This window comes from Hemicordylus capensis, chromosome 6 (genome assembly GCF_027244095.1).
Source record: "Hemicordylus capensis ecotype Gifberg chromosome 6, rHemCap1.1.pri, whole genome shotgun sequence".
In the NCBI taxonomy this organism is placed as follows: Eukaryota; Metazoa; Chordata; class Lepidosauria; order Squamata; family Cordylidae; genus Hemicordylus; species Hemicordylus capensis.
The window spans coordinates 68,301,837-68,319,354 of NC_069662.1; the positions used below are offsets into that span (position 1 = coordinate 68,301,837).

Here is a 17,518-nt window from a genome sequence, read left to right on the forward strand (position 1 = left end):
GAATATGGATCAAGATCCTGATTCAGTAACCAAGTGAAGATGATCCAGAACAAGAGTAGAAGGTTATTTACTGTCCCAATCCATTCCATATCCGCTAGCTGGTCTACGATACCTAGTGTCCATGAACAAGACTCTGTAATATCTGTTTTGTCCTGACAGGTCATAATGGTTGTCCAGAAAGGTGAGTTGGTCTTTTATCCCTTACACCTCTAATCCTCCTGGCTTGCTTTGTGAAGCACTGGCAACGAGGACGAATCTCCATGATATGAGCCTCACCTAGTGACTGTCAACTGGATGAAGGAAGCTTTGTCTCACAATTCATGCACCTTCTAAATAAAACTTTGTTAGCTGTATGCCCAGGGGTGCAGGCATGTCCTCCTTCCTCATGAAGAAGAAATGGGTGTAAGAGAGGGAGAGGGGGCTATGATGGAAAAGAAAACTCCAAATGGAAAAGGGAGATATACTCACTGTGGAATGGGTGCTGTAGAAACCACCCCTCATGTTATTTTATATTGTAAATTTTATAGTGATGCTCATTGAAAACTAATTTCTCCTCTCCTGGGGAAGTTTCCAGGTCACTCTGATGAATTTTACTTAGAGTTTTTGCTATCCAATTTTTGTAAAGATATTACTTTCAATGTGGCTAGGTTTCACTACATTGTTTGTACTATACGCTCTAGTCTCATGTAATGTTTTTTATTTTATTTTCTCTCTTTTCTGTTGTTGTTGTTGTTGTTGTACTGTCTGATCTACGACAGTAATAAAGTTAATCTAATCTAATCCACCAAAAGCTATGGAGAAGGGAAAGAGAGTTCTGAAAAATTCCTGGCAGCGGTCTCCACATATTCACAAGTCACCACTGGTATGAATCTCAGAGACCACGCAGAAGAAAAACTCTTTCCAAAGTCTCCAGGGATATCAAAGGCTGTATGTTGTTGTTGGGATTAGTGATAACTAGACAACACTGAATTTCACATACTGATTTGAGAGGAACAGCAAAGATTTTGGATAGTTCTTTTTTACTTCAGAAAATGAAGGAGTGAAACCAGAAGGCAGTATCTTTCTGTGTGAAAAGGCATTTTTCTATAACTGTTTGACCATGAATGACACATACTGAAAGAAATGTCTCAATGTTCTCATGAATGAAGGAAGCAACATCTTGCCATTCAAGCATGTCACTTGGCCAGCTGTTTTGACGGCTTAAATGATGCTTGTGTCCTTTGTGTCTTCCTGAATGAGTTGCATTCTGGAAAGTAAGAGAGAAACATTAACTATTGTTCACAGAATACTCCATGTACTATATGTTAGAGAACACATGTATTCATGAAGGATATGCACTTAATATTATTTAATATGCATTGCTGAGAGTATTTACACTAAGATGCCAAGGAGAGGTTGTGGATGATTCTTTCCTGAAACAAATTACAGAAACAAACTCCACTAAGTATAGAATCTCCAACAAAATAATGATGGCCCTTGCTGATAACTTCCTTTTTCAGAAAGTGGAGAACTGGCTATCCTTGACTTTGATCCTAACCAACAGGGAGGGAATTGGCCAGTAGGAACTTTGAGGGGGAAAGTGACCATGTAATGCTGGAATTCTTGCTCTTATGGAAATTTAAAGGTAATTGTAGTCAGTCATGTACTTCGGACTTCAAGCAAATGTGTAGCTTGGGTTTCTGGAAATCTAATATTAATAAGCTCAGGTAAGTACTAGGTAAGATCCCATGGCTAGATGAATTAACAAGGAAAGGAGTCCAGGATGGATGGTCCTGAAGAAGCAGCAACTATAAGAGTAGTCGCAGACAATTCCAAGGAAAAAGTAAAATAGGAGACATCTACAAGAGCTAGTGGAGCTGCACAAAAAACATAGTTACTAGTTAGTGATTTGTGTAAGAAACTGAAGAAAGAACAGGTCAACAATGATGAATACAGATGAGTAGCCCAAACTCATAGGGACAGTTATGACAAGATAAGAATGAGCTGAGGCTGGCGAGAGATGCTAAGGTCTTTTCCAGACATGTTTGAGGAAGCAAGAGGACGGAAATTGTAGGCCATTGTAGGCTCATGTTCAAGTCCTATTTTGTCTCAGTCTTTTCCCAAAAAGTAAACTGTGTGAAAACCCCACAAAACCAATGAGAATGATGAGGACTGTAGTTTAAGATTGATAAGGAGTTGACTGGGAAACACCTATCCATATTAAATGAGTTCAGGTCTCCAGAGCTAGATAAATTGCATCCTAAGGTACTAAAAGAATTTGCTTATATACTCTCAAAACCTCTATCATAATTGAGAAATCCTGGAGAATGTTGTACATTTACAGCCCTAAGATTTTTGACTATTCCAGCATCGATGATTGGTAGCTGATACAATAAAATTGGCAAAGATTTTGTATCTGTGTACAACCTCAGGTTGAAGATTTACTCCACTACTTGCTTCATTGTCTTTTATATGTATCAATGAGAGAAAAATATTGTGATAAAATGACAAAGCCCACATCGAACAGATTTTGATGGAGAAAAGGTGTGCAGAATTAGATCAGGTTGCTAGTATTTCTCAATGTGCAGCATCATTTGCTTGGGCAATCTTACAGATACAGTCTAATTGTCTTACGGCTATAGCAATTTACTGTAAGGGAGTCTTATTCGGTTTGTGTACACACACGTGTGTGTGTCTGTGCGACTCTGTATTAGTAAGTATAGTTTATTTATATTTGATACAATATCTGTGGCTCTGTGCAATTAATAAATCCAAATTTACTAGAACAGATTATGAATCAATCAATCTGTATGCAACTTGGTAACAATGCAGTAATTAATAGAAGTCAGCATTGATTTCTCCAGAATAATCCAGAAAGACTAATTTTATTCCTATTTTTAAAAACCGGGTTAGTGGATTGTGAGGATGTTGTGGACAGATTATATCTTGATTTCAGCAAAACATCTGACAAGCTTCCTTATATTTTGGTTAGCAAACTCATCAAATATGTGCCAGATGCTAATACCATCAGATGAACACAACTAGTTGGAAAACCATAAGGAGTGCACTTCAGACTAGAAGGAGATTTCAAGTAGGGTGCCACAGGGCCCTGTTCTGGGCCTGAAATGCTCAGCATTTTTATTAAAGATTTTGTTGAAAGGGTGGAGGAAATGCTTATCAAATCTGCAGATGACACAAATAGCTAGCTCCTCAAAAGACAGGAACAGAATTCAAAATGACCTTGCTAGAATGAAAAACTGGTTGAAGCTAACAAAATGAAATCCAACAGATAAAATACGAAATTCTACAATTTGGCAAATCATCATCATGTGCACAGATATAGGATGGGGGATACCAGACCTAGCAGTAGCATCTGTGAATGTGGTGATGGAATTGCAGTTAATCAGAAGCTGAACATGAACCAAAAGTGTGATGCAAGTACAAACAATTGTAATGGGATTTTTGGCTGTATTAACAGAAAAACAGGTTGCTCACCTGTAACAGATGATCTGGTAGTGATTCCACAACATTCATAAAAATGGGTTCTGCGCCTGCACAGACCAGCTTCGGGTAGCCATTGCTAGCTCCTCGCAACGCCTTTAACCGCCCCTGTGCAAGCGTGCAGTACCTCATACTGCCGGTTAGGCATCTCTCTCTTCAGTTTCTGAATGACCGACATAACCAGCATCACCTTTGTTAACCGTAGGTAGTGAACATGTAGCATGCAGCCTGTAGCGGGGCCGGACGGGCAGATTTTATGAATGTCGTGGAATCACTACCAGATCACCTGTTACAGGTGAGCAACCTGTTTATCTGGATAGTGATTCCAACAACACTCATAAAAATGGTTGAGTAACGAGCTGCTAACCCTGGAGGTGGGCGCTGCATGCCACTGCAACACCCTCTTCAACACCTCTCTGCCAAAAGTCGCCTCTGCTGTAGACCGCAGGTCTAAGGCATAATGTTTCACAAAAGTGTGAACTGTAGCCCATAACGCTGCCGAGCAGATGTCCGTCATTTGAAGACCAGCCAAATGGGCTGCTGAAGTCGAGTAGGCCCGTACGAGTGTGCCGTAAGAGACTTTGGAGCAGTCTTCCCCTGACAGCTATACGCCAATCTAATGGCCTCCACTAGCCAGGCAGACAATTTATGCCTGGAAGGCTGTGAGCCCCTGCGGCAGCCCTTGATCGCTGGAAATAGGCGGCAAGTCTTTCTAAAAGGTTGTGTCCTCTTCAAGTAGAAGAGGAGAGCTCTCCTGACATCCAAGGTATGCATCGTCCACTCTAATTCAGACGGCGGATTCCTGAAGAAAGTTAGCAAAACAATGTCACAGTTAATGTGGAAGTTGATCACAATCTTAGGCCGGAAATCTGGGTCCAGGCGCATCACCACAGTGGTCGCCATTGGTTCAAATGGTGGCTGCGTCATAGCAGATAGAACTAACGACAAACTCCACTTCTCAACAGGTGGCCTGAAGGGGGGATACAAATTATTAATTCCCTTCAACAAGTCCTTCGTCCAGGGATGAGTGAACACTGACTTTCCATCCCACCCCTGGTGGCAAGAAGAGATTGCTGCCATGTGAACTTTAATAGAAACATTCGCTAAGCCCCAAGATTTCAAGGACGTGAGGTACAGGAGGACTTCATGCAAGGTGGCATCGTGTGGCCGAAATCCTTTGTCCTTCGCATACACCACGAACCTCTTCCACTTTGCCACATAATTCTTTCTTGTGGACTTCTTTCTGTTGTTCAGTAGAATGTGTTTCAGAAGCCTACTCTCCATGCAGTCAGCTTGAGAGTGGATAGGCTCGGATGCAAGAATTCTCCCCATCTGACTTATCTGATCTGGCCACTGTGACAGTCTCTTGTAGTGTACGCCTGCTAGACTTTGTAGTCTCGGAAACCAGGTTTGCCATGGCCACCATGGAGCAATGACTATTGCCCTGGTCTTGTCCTGTAGCAATTTGGCCACCACCCTTTTCAGGAGTGGGTATGGTGGGTAAAAATAAAAGACACTCCGCATCCATTGGAACTGGAACGCATCTCCCTTTGAACCTTCTCCGAGATCCATCCTTGAGCAGAACTATGCACACTTCTTGTTTGTGGCCATAGCAAAAAGGTCCACTATTGGAGTGGTCCATTCCCAGAAAAGCTCGTCCACCAGAAGAGGGTTTAGCTCCCACTCGTGCTGGTACAGAGTCTTGTCCTGAAATAGCATCTTGTCCCTGCTCAACGTATCTGCCAGGATGTTGTCTTGGCCCTTTATATGGATGGCCTGAAGGTGGATCCTCCTGGCAATGCACCAATTCCACACTTGAAGGCTTAGGCGGCAAAGAGGCACGGACACCGTACCACCCTGGTTGTTTATATATGCCACTGCCGTAGTGTTGTCCATTTGTAAAAGTAGTGTCTTGCCATGTAATATGCCCTGGAATCCCTGCAGTGCCTTGAACGCAGCCAGAAGTTCCAGGAAGTTGATATGAAGGATGCGCTCGTGGAGACTCCAGCGACCCGATCGTCACTGTTCGCACAAGTGTGCGCCCCAACCTAGCTGAGAGGCATCCGTTGTGAGCGTCATTGAAGGAGATGGGGTACGGAAGGATACGCCTGCCATCATAGTTGTTGCCCTTGTCCACCATTGCAAAGATGCCAACACCCTCTCTGGGATCAGTAGCAGCTTGTTCTGTGAGTCCAAATGCGGGCTGAACAAATAAAGAAACCATGTTTGTAGCTTCCGCATATGGAGTTTCGCATACAAGACTGTCGTCGTGCAGGACACCATCAAGCCCAGCAGCACCTGGATGACCCTGGCCTTTTGCAGTGGCTGCTCATGAAACTGGTGGATCAGATCGCGGATGCGATGGAATCTTTCCAGGGGCAAGAACGCCCTCTGCACCACCATGTCTAATATTGCCCTGATGTAAGGCAGCCGCTTGGCAGGTATTAGGTGTGACTTTTTCTGGTTGATTCGTATCCCCAGCTGTTCCAGAAGGGATAACACTGTTGACACATGAGACAGTAGTTCTTCCTTCGTCTTTGCCGTCAGAAGCCAGTCGTCTAAATAGGGAAAGATAGAAATTCCATTAACCCTAAGATAAGCAATAACCACTGCCATACATTTAGTAACACTCGTGGTGCAGTCACCAACCCAAAGGGAAGCACATTGTACTCATAGACTTGAGATCCCAGGTTTACTTGTATGCTGATGTGGAAGTTTACTTGTATGCCGATGTGGAAGTAGACCGCCTTTAAATCCAACGTCGCAATCCAACCCTCACCTTGAAGGAGAGGGAGGATCTTTTGCAACGTAATCATACGGAACTTCCTAACATCAACATACTGGTTGAGATCTCTGAGGTCCATGATGGGGTGTATGCCACCATCTTTCTTGGGAATTTGGAAATACCTAGATTAAAAAACCCCTAGGCACCTAGAACATGGTACTGGCGAAATCGCTCCCTTCTCTAACAAGGAGTTGACCTCCTCCCTGAGAATATCAGTTTCCGGTGTATACTTGACGCCCGTGAATTGTGGCTGAGAATGGAATTCAATAGCATAACCCGTCTGGATTATGCATAAGACCCAACAATCTGATGTTATGTTGTGCCATGCAAAGGCATAACTTGCCAGACAGATGGTATTGCTGGCTATGTGTAAGGCGATGCTGGGCCTTGGCGTATGGAAGGCGATGTCAAGCCTCGTCACGACCGTTGACCGGGTCGGTGTTTTAGTTGGTTCTCCCAAAGGGTCACTCAAAGGAGCTGTGGACCCCAGATTACAGCGGGAACACAAATGTTGTTTATTTTGGGAGCCAGGTTTACTTTTATTCTGTTGTTCAGGCTTATTCCTGTTTGAATAGCCCTTCTTGTTCCAATGACTCCATGACTTCCGGAAGTCCCTCCGATCCCCTCGCTGGAAGTTCTGCTGTCGCTTGTAAGGTTGGTACCTGTTTGAATTGTACCTCTGAGTTTGGTTCATAAAGGTTCTTGTAGTGTTTTTCGACTTCCTCCATTGTTCCATGGTGTCATCCGTGGCTTCCGCAAAAAGACCCTTGCCATCAAAGGCCAGTGATTCTATGCGATCATGCATGTCCTGTTGAAGGGACGTCGAACGGAGCCAAGCATGTCTTCTTAGCATAATGGCCGATGTAAGTGTTCTAGACTCAGACTCCGCCAGGTGTTTCACGTTGGCCAACTGCTGGCATGTGGTAGTTGTGGTCTGCAAAAAAGTGGCCTCGAACTTCTGTTTAAACTCCTCTGGAGAGAGGGTGGCCCTTTCTTCATACAATTTCTCCCATAAGCAATGAGTGTATTTGGCCAAACAGGCCACATAGTTGGTGATCTTAATCGAGAGGCAAGCAGTGGAGTACGTGCGCTGCCCCAAGACGTCTAACTTCCGCCCCCTTTATCTGCTGGTATAGTATGACGTCTCCCAGACTTAGAGGTGGATGCACAGTCGATGACCAAGGAATTAGGCGCTGGGTGTTTATGTAAAAAAGCATTGTCTGCCTCCTGAATTCGGTACAGAGTCTCTAGCTTTTTAGATGTAGGTGTAGCTGTCTGCAAAATGTCCCAAGCAGACTGAGCTGCATTCGTAATGACCGGCAGCATGGGAAGATAAACTGGTTGCAGGCTCGGCATCCTCTTCATAAAGTTATGGACGGGGTCGTCCAGATCTATGGTTTTCAGACGTAGTTCAAGGCCAAGAACTGCTGCCACCTCTGCCACCTGCTGATGGTATGTCTTCAGCTGTTCATTCGGTGAGACCGATAACGGAGGAGGGACATCCGTCAGTAGCTCAGGTAAGGAAGGGTCCGGTAACGAGGGTTCCGAGCCACCCTCAGTGGAATCTGACTCGTCACTCTCATCTCCAGAGGAGTCAGGAGCAGGCGGGTACTCCGTTGGAGGAAGGGCCGCCAGGGTGTCTGACCCGCCCCCCGTAGTCACCACTGTAGGATGATTTGTTGCACTAGTCTGCACTATTGTCTGCACACACACATTTCTGGCTCTGCAAGGCAAGGCCGCCTGTACAGTTACAGTTCTAGCCAGTTGTGGTTGTGTTTGATAGTCATGGGTATGCAAAACAGGCTCCTTCATTGGTTTGATTTGGGTGCCTGTATTAGTGAGCTGTTGCCTCTGCAACTTCCATTGGCTAAATAAGGTGTATTCCTCAGGCAATAGGGTTGTTGACCCCCATCCTCCACTGGGAAGCAATCTCCCGACATCTGGGGTTTTAGGGACGTGAGGCAGGGCATCCTCCAGTGGGTCATCATCTACTACATCTAGACCTGGGTGCAAGAACCCTTGAAATGTGGAGGTGGTAGGAGTTGTCTCCTCCGAGTGAAGAAGGTGGGTTAACAAGCATCATCATGCAAATTAACAGGGCTGTCCACTGTTCTAGAAGAGGCACCCAACACTGATGGATGATCAACGTCGAAAGGCTCCACTTCGACCTCGAGGGTAACCCCTTCTTGCTCTTCAGCAATTGTGGTATGGTCCTGAATAGCCCTAGTAGATTCCCTCGATGATGACGCATAGCCCATCGATGTCGTCACTTGGTTTGATGTCTTAGATGCCGACGCATGGTTAGAAGCCTTATCTTGGCACCTTGAGGTGCATTCCCTCAACGTCGAGCACCTTTCCTGGGTGTGCTCCCTCGGCACCGAAGGTGCATGCTTCCCCCGAGTTGTGGAGAGTGACGGCGAGAGCTGTTTTGTTGGGGCGGGAGACAGCGAGACCACTCAATGCCGTAAGCGAGTCTGCTGTAAGCCTGATGGTGACGGAGTGGCCTCCGTAGGTTTCACATGGTGAGACTTCTTCTTTTTCTTCGGAGGCTCGCCCATCGATGCTGAGCATGTCTCTTGTTGAAGCCCAGTTTTTGGCTTCGATGTCGAACGAGCCTTCGACACTGAGGACTCCTTCCCCTTCCCTGGGAGTTTAGACTGCGTGACTGAGGCAGTTCCCGGGACCACAATCGGGCTCAAAGCTGCTGGGCGTAGGGCATCCTCCATCAGGGCAACTTTTAGGTGTGCCAATCTATTCTTAAGGGTTTGTTTGGAAAAACCCACACAGATCTCACAAGCCATGGCAGTATGTCCTTCTCCCAGGCAGAGAAGACAGAAACTATGTCCGTCTGTTGATGGTAGTTTGCCTTGGCAACCCTGGCACCGCTTAAAGGTGGTCTTTTCGCAAGTGCCACCCTTGCCCGTTCCTCCCACAGAGGAAGCAATAGCCGTGAGTCACTTGCTCATGAAGGGTTAGGGATTTGCAGAGGGTAAAGGGGGGGGGGAGCTTAGCAAACAATCATCCGTTAACCTAACCGTAGTCGCAAGGGTGAGAGTCCGTCCGTCTTTGTTTTTCTTTTCGTTACTTTTACTTAAAAAAAATAATAATTAATCTGTTTTGTTCTTTAAGTTGAAAGGAATTCCAGAGAAGTAGTACCAGTCCAAAGTCCAAAGATCCAAGTAAAACTGTCCATAAATGCTGAGAAGCAGAAAGCTTTCCGAAGCGTCTGAGCGCGTAGGCGGTCAGAAAGAAACTGAAGAGAGAGACGCCTAACCGCCGATATGAGGTACTGCACGCTCACGCAGGGAGTTAGCAATGGCTACTTGAAGTTGGTCTGTGCAGGCGCAGAGCCCATTTTTATGAATGTTGTTGGAATCACTATCCAGATCCACTGTTTCCAAGTAATGAAAAGCAATAGTTCCAAATTATGCCAGTTCTGGGTGTCAAACTTTAAAAATAATATAGACAGATTGGATTGGGTTCACAAAAGGGCAATTAAGATGGTCTAAAGATCTTTGAAAATAAGACCTATGAGGAAATGTTGAACAAACCGTGAATGTTTAGCCTGGCAAAGGTAAGAATGAGGCAGGATATGATAGCACTCTGCAAGTACTTGAAGGGCTGTTACCAGAAGCGGGCAAAGACTTGTTTTCTTCTGCCAGAGGGAAGGACTAGATATAATAAGCCTAAGTTACAGGAGGACTGATTTCAGTGAACACTGGAAGAAGTTCCCTAACTGGAAGAGGAGTGACAATGGAACCAGCTACCTGGAGTGGGGGGGTCTCCTTTGTGGGAGGTCTTCAAGCAGAAGCTCTAGCAAGAAAGTTGGACTACAAAGCACCCTCCAACTCTGATGAGGGCACTCTTCTATCAAACATCTGAGCTTTTTTAGATGTTACTCTGTCTGCAGGACTCTACCCAGAAGGAAATCAGAAGCATACCTTTAGCTCATACACTCTCTGCTCCATTTGCCCAGTACAGCTACAAGCTAATCAGAGAACCAAGATATCCCACATGTATTTGATTGTGAGATCTCCCTGATCTTGACAAGTAGTACCTGATTTTCTAACAGGTTTTCTAACTAATGACTGACATCCTCTGCAGTACTATGAAGTAAGGGAGGAGAGCTGGTCTTGTGGTAGCAAGCATAAATTGTCCCCTTTGCTAAGCAGGGTCTGCCCTGGTTTGCATTTGAATGAGAGACATGTGAGCACTGTAAGATATTTTCCTCAGGGGATGGGGCCAGTGGTCCCTCTAATATTCTTCATCTCTGTGTAGAATGAGTTTTGTTCTGTGCGGCAGTATAAAGACAGTGTGCGTGCACCTGCACTCAGAATGGGGCCTTCCTGAGCAGGATCTAAACTGAACTGAGCAGACATTAAAAAAAAATTGTGAGCATGCGCACGGGTGCATGCCTTAGAGGGCATGACAGTCTGTGTAGACAATACTGAGCTAGATAGACCAATGATCTGACTCTGTATAAGGAAGCTTCCTATGTTCCTAATGGAAGAAGTCATGTAATGTTGCAAAGAGACTGGAGCCTAGCTGTGCTTCTTCCTTCTTCTGTAGCCCAGCAGCAACAGAGGCAGAGGTGGGACATGATTTTTGCTGCTTTTTCCGCCTTCCCAAAAGACTATTCACTGGCAAGAATGTGTTCTGGAAGGTCATGCAGGGACATATTTCTCCTATAAGAGGGAGAAGAGAGCAGCAAAGGTCATGCCCTCTCTGCTGCTAGGCTGTGGAAAAGATGCAGCTAGGCTCCAGCCTCTTTGCAACACTATTGGACATCTTCCATTTCTATGGCACTGTAGACAATGTCAGACATTATTAAAAGATAAAGTGTACCATCGAGTTGGTGTCGACCCCTGGCGACTACAGAGCCCTGTGGTTGTCTTTGGTAGAGGGGCTTACTATTGCTATCTCCCGCGCAGTATGAGATGATGCCTTTCAGCATCTTTCCTATATCGCTGCTGTCTGATATAGGTGTTTCCCATAGTCTGGGAATCATACCAGCGAGGATTCGAACCGGCAACCTCTGGATTGCTAATCAAGTCATTTCCTGGTATGCCATTAGGTGGCTCTCAGCCATTATTAGGAACAATGACAATATAATTTTTATTAAATTACTTTTAATCAATAGACTGGTAACAGACTGATCCAGACTAAGTCCCATTGAAATAAACTTGCTTTAGTTATCCCGGTGGCACTTAGTCATTAACAACTTAGTCTGGATCAGGATGTAGGAAGCCTGGCAGCAGCCTGGAAACACAGTTGGGAGGAGGTAGGTGCCATGTCTGGTTCCCCTGTTGCTGCACCTGCCCTCTTCCTCTCTGGGTGCACTACACCAGCTGTGTCAACACACCAATGCAGGAGGTGCGGCCAGTGTGGGCACTTATGTGCAGGGCCCATCCAAATAGGCAGCGCTTTTTTCATCAGCCTGGCTGGATGCTTCTTTCCTCTTCCTCTCTCACAAGGCAGGAGAAAGAAGAATCCAGCCAGACTGACAAAAGCCTGGCTGGCTGGATAGGCCCTGTGCGCAGCAATGAAAAGGGGGCAGGCCTGGCAGCAGGCACAGTACCCAGCAGCAGCAGAGTAGGGGCAGTGATGGTGGGGCAGTGATGGTGCCCATTCATGGGAGCAGTGTTAGTCACTGTTGCAGCAACAGGGGTTGGGGCAAGAAGCACCCCCCCAACAGTGCTGAACTAGGGTCCAACTAGTCCAACAGTGTTCACTAGTTCAACAGTGGCTATGCCACTGGTCTGGATCCTGCCCAATATACTTTAAGTACTTACTTTCACAAACCAAGAATGATACAGTCTGTCCCAGAGCTCCAGAACTTGCTTTTCAATCAGAGCAGTGTTATTCACTTTTTCTCCTAGTATTTTATGGAGCTACAAAACAAAAAAAGGGAGCTTTATATCAAAGCAGTACCATGGTTGTACTTTTGTTGTTCATTAATAATTTGTTAGCCAAAGAAAATATCATTTCTAGTAACCAATACCTGGCTACATCTCTTCCTGGGAGTAATCACAAAGTTCCCTTTTCCATCTGTTTCTCATTTAGAGATTTACAATGCCTAATTTCAGATGAAATGGTATGGAAATGGACAGGGGGGAAATGGGTAGGAACCTGATTTTTATGAATATAAGAGAGAATTATTTGAAAATGTTACATCAAACATATTTAACACCATACACATTGAAAACAATATTTAATTTACCTCATGATAAATGTTTGCAGTGTGGCAAACCACATGCAGATTATTTACAAATTTTGGGAGCAGTTGCAAAATCAAGCAATATTGGCAATGTTCTATGTTAACCAAATAATAGGTTATCAGTTACCTGAGATCTTTTAAGGATTCTATTGAATTATTTACAAGGCGATATTTGAATAAAGACAGTATCAAAATGATTACCAACTGCTGCAAAGATCTCTAGAGCAGCATATGACAAAAAGAACACAAATCCTTCATCATCTGATGGGTTTTTAAAGATATGGCATACAGCAGTGATGATTAAACTATAAAGTTACTGATTTTATTTACTTATTTATTACATTTTATAGCCCGCTCTTCCTCCAAGGAACCCAGAGCGGTGTACTACATACTTAAGTTTCCCCTCACAACAACCCTATGAAGTAGGTTATAATTCTACAATAAATGTGAATGTACCACTGTACTGTAATTTTGGTTGGACAGGTTAATAATAAGCTAAATATTCTTTTTTCAATTATTCAATTGTTAACTGAAACTTAGTCAGAATTTTTATATATTAAAGTTGTTTTTATAAAAAATAGTTTTTAAAAGTTCCTTTTCACTTGTAAGCCCAGTTAAGGATTGAGCTATTGCATTGCTGGCTAACAAACACTTCCCCGTGGAGCTGCGCACACTATGGCTTTTCCTGCATAATATTTCTGGTTTCAAATCAGACCCCATACACAGAAGATATTTGGTCGAAAATAAGAATGTATGAATAATTTTAAAAGATTTACCAGACATAGATGCAAGGGCATATAGAGCTCACTGGCCGCCCAGGGACAGGCTCCAGCTGGCAGACTCTGCTGCCACCACTGTGCTTGTGCACAATGGCCACACTCCCTGCATCCATCATCAGATGCAGGGGACATGGCCAGCTCCCAGAAGAGGCTGCATGTCTCCTCTCCCGCTTCTTGCCAGCTGGTACTTCACTGCCTGCTGGATGCTGCCTTTCTTTCTTTCTTTGCCTCGCTTCATTCATTGCCTGGATGTGGGAGAGGGCAAGATGGTGCCTTGAGGGAGGGGGCACCATGAAAGCGACTGGACCCCAGCAGCCTAGGGACAGTAATCTTCCCTTGTCTAATGGTGGCTATGCCACTTCATGGATGTGCCATGATAGGACTGACCCAAAAGACAGGAAGTGGCTTCATCTCTGCTACACCCAATTAGCATTTAGAACCATCCCATCAAACCCATATGTACATTCAAGTATTTCAGAGATAACACAAATTTGTTAAATAATACAATGGGAACCTAATGCAGGTTCTTAACACACACTAAACATACACATTGTTTGTGTCTAGTGTCCTTAACATAAGTGCAAAAGGCAATCAATAATGTAATTGGTGTGTGTGTGGGGGGGGGGGTGAACTGACATACTTAAACCACCAATAATGAGTGCAACCTCTTTTTCCTAACAGATATTAAAGAAAATTCATTTTCAAACTGTTAACCAGTGTCATTAACAATGAAGAGATACTGAAATAGTTCTAAAATTGGGCTTTATTCTCTGCCTCATCCTGCTTTTTTTTTTTTAACTACATACAGGTTTTTTAAAAAGGAAATAATGGAGGAATATTTAGTTTCCACCCTTACCTTATGCGTTATCCATTCTCGACCATACTGGTATACATCACTGGCAGCTGAATTCAGAGCTTTTTGAATCACCTGAGCTTCAGGAAGCCAGCTAGTTTCAAAAAAATGAAATAAAAACCATTCCAATTACACGTCAAGTGCGTCATCCTTGTGGATTCTGGCCAATATATGCATATACACATCTATGGCTTTCTAGCAATGGCAGACAGCATTAACTACTTCTATAGGGATTTTTCAAGAATGGCACACATTTTTATTACACAGTGGGTGCACTTTTGAGGTTGGTTTCTAGAAAGGAAATACTGATTTCTGTGGTGAACACAGGCATGTAAGAAAAGTAACAAATAAAATTAACAATTCTTGAGTCCATTCCCTCAAGTCCTTGTTAATAATCTTCCTACTGAACAAAGATTGAAACAACACTGAGAGTTAGTTAACCTGAAGTAAGTGTTCTGGAGAACACAGATCTGTATTTCTCTCAAATAGCCATCTCCTCTCCTCATAAGCAAATGATTCTAGATAATTTGTTTCTTTTAGGAGGGACCCTGCCTTTCTTTACAGAATATATATTTGCAATTGATAGATAATTAGCTATGCATTCTGGTTAATCAAGAACAACATCTTAATGTAGACAGCAATTAAAATAACTAACTTACTTTCATACATAAAAAATTAAAGACCTACTTAGTGATTAAATCACAACCTAAACTAACCACTAGTTTTCTTCATTCATTCCTCTTTTCCTAGCTGATAATATACACACTACAAACTCTAGTAGTAGTAATAGCAGCAGCCGCAAAATTCTCATTCAGTGACAAACACATTTTAAATCAATGGCAAGCAATGGCTGCACTAGAACAGTGATGTGCTAGCACAATGAGAAAAGCTGCATACACTTGAGAAGTCTGAGGATCTGCATGAAGTTGTGGCACTCTGCAGTACTGCACAACCATGGGACACATAAAAGGCTGCACAACATACTGTACAAGCCATTGAGCATTCAATTGTGCAATGTGTTGCGAAACACATTGTGCACCATATCAGCATCTTCAGCTAGCATAACAACTAGTCTGAAACCGATGTTCCTTTCTTTGTGTAATGTCACTGCACTATGGATTTGTGCTAGAGCAGAGGTCCCAACAGGGGGTATAGTACTCCTAGGGGTACTTAAAGGGCTCTCAGAGGCACTCAGAAACCTCATGCCTGCCCATGTTGCAAATATGCTATTTGCTACCCATCCCTAGCACAGCATCCCTCCAGTGACTGTTGCTGGTGTTTATCTTACGTGCCTTTTTAAGACTGGAAGTTCTTTGGGGGCAGGGAGCCACTTTATTTATTTATATCATGTCATATCATATCTTTGGGAACTTTTGTTGAAAAATGGTATATAAATATTCATCATATTCATATATATCTCAAGATCGCCAGCTTAAAAACAATGCTTCCTCAGCAATGTGTCCACTGCAGAAGAAGAGGGAGGATGGTAAAGTCCCTATTCCTCTGCTCTTGATTAGCTTGTTAAATGCTGAAACTCAGTACATCCCTCCTCTCAGCCCAACTGACAGGCTTAAAAAAATTAGCACTGAGTATTCCCACTGAAATTAATAGGAAAAGTTCCAATTAATTTCAGTAAGATTGCTTATGGGTAACTTAGTCTGGATGTAAAGCCAGTCACGAGAGTAGCTGGTCCTGCTTAGGACCCTACGAGTAACATAGGGTACCCGGGAACCCCAACAACCATCCCACACAGACAGACAGAAGAACGGAATATAAATGTAGATGTAGAAGTAGTAGTAGTAGTAGTAGTAGTAGTAGTAGTAGTAGTAGTAGTAATAATAATAATAATAATAATAATAATAATAATAATAATAATAATATACAGCGGGGATAGCTACAAAATGAATGTCTGTTCCCTATGCATTCCCACACCCTGTGAGCGATAGGGACCAAACCTGGCACAGTGACTGTCTGGTATCCTACAAGTAACATAAAGTACCCGGGAACCCCAGCAACCACCCCGCACAGACAGACAGGTGGATATACAGTGGGTATAGCCATAAAACAAAGAGCAAATGCCTTTGAGCTATCAGGAATAAATTTGGCACACTGACTGTCTGGAACCCCAACAACCACCCCGCACAGACAGGCAGATATACAGCAAGTAAAGCCACAAAACAAAGAGCAATGCCAGGTTGCCTAAGCAACATCGGGCACTTATAGCTAGTATACTCTCTCTCTCATTACAGTTATGAGACTGGATACTCTGGTCACTGACTTACACTATGTTATTTACATAAATTATTCATAAGCAGTCCTGTTGAAATTAATGGAACACGTTTACTAGTCCCATTAATTTCAATGGGAGTACTCATGAGTAATTTAGTTTAACATTAGAATACTAAGCTAGTAACTTAGTAATATAAGTGTAATGTTTGAGAGTGCACACACACACACACACACACACACACACACACACACACAATCTCCATCGGGTATCTGAGCTGAAGGTCTGCAAAAGAAGGGATAAAAAAAGGATGGGAACCCTTGTGCTAGCACAACATTATGCTAGTGCAAATTTAGTCTGGATGTAGGCTAGTAATTCTGAAAGCCAAAAGAATTAAGCCAATCGAATCCCTACACATAAGAAACTTACAATTTGTTCAGCATTACATCATTGTAATAGGAATCTGTAGCTGCTCTGAATGAATGAATGAATTTATCTCTTTATTATGGCCAGAGGCCACCAGGGGGGAGGGGAATTAACACAACTGACAGTAACTATTAAATCAAGTTGAAATCAAACCATTGACTGCCGCAATCTAGACACTAAAAAACAAAACTTGGCAACATTATAAGTAACCTACAATTTATGATCTGCTAAAAGAAATGATACATAAAAATAATCAGAATGACCCGGAAATTCCAATAAAAGAGGAGAAATCAGATTATAGTGTAAATCGGAATAAAGTCTACAATATAAAAGCACGTGTTATCAATTCAATTTCTTCTGCACTACAAGGACACAAATGATGTACATCTTCCCTCCAGCAACTCTGAAAGGAGGGCATTAAATTGTGTTCTGCACTTAAAAAACTAATAGATTTTATTTCCGTTTCTTTGATCTCCAGAATACATACTCAATGAAGATTTTACACTATCATTTAATCTCCCCCTGATAAATAAAGAGAATGACCACGGTAAAAGGTGCCTCTTTCCCCAGTTAGCAGGGGAATATGGAACTTTTTGGCTACACAAACACGTCAAATGCATACAAACACCAAAGCACCTCTTGGTCATACTTTAGCACAGTCAAGTGTGCTAAACCACCATGAGGCCATGGGTGGAAATGAGGGCCAGCTCTGCATGACCTAGTCCCACCCAGATATTGATGAGTCAGTCTT

General features: G+C 43.3%; 1 protein-coding gene across 4 annotated transcripts in view; it reads right to left on the bottom strand.

Moving 5' to 3' along the window:
• The window catches only part of TMEM245 (transmembrane protein 245), a 154,533-nt gene that overhangs the window by 53,178 nt on the left and 83,837 nt on the right, over positions 1-17,518 (bottom strand). For all 4 annotated transcript variants that reach the window (XM_053260076.1, XM_053260077.1, XM_053260078.1 and 1 more), the window contains 3 exons: positions 14,118-14,208; positions 12,058-12,156; positions 1,115-1,246 (listed from right to left, as the gene is read on the bottom strand). In XM_053260076.1, the coding sequence (XP_053116051.1) occupies positions 1,115-1,246; positions 12,058-12,156; positions 14,118-14,208 (322 nt within the window). The remainder of the gene's footprint in view (positions 1-1,114; positions 1,247-12,057; positions 12,157-14,117; positions 14,209-17,518) is intronic.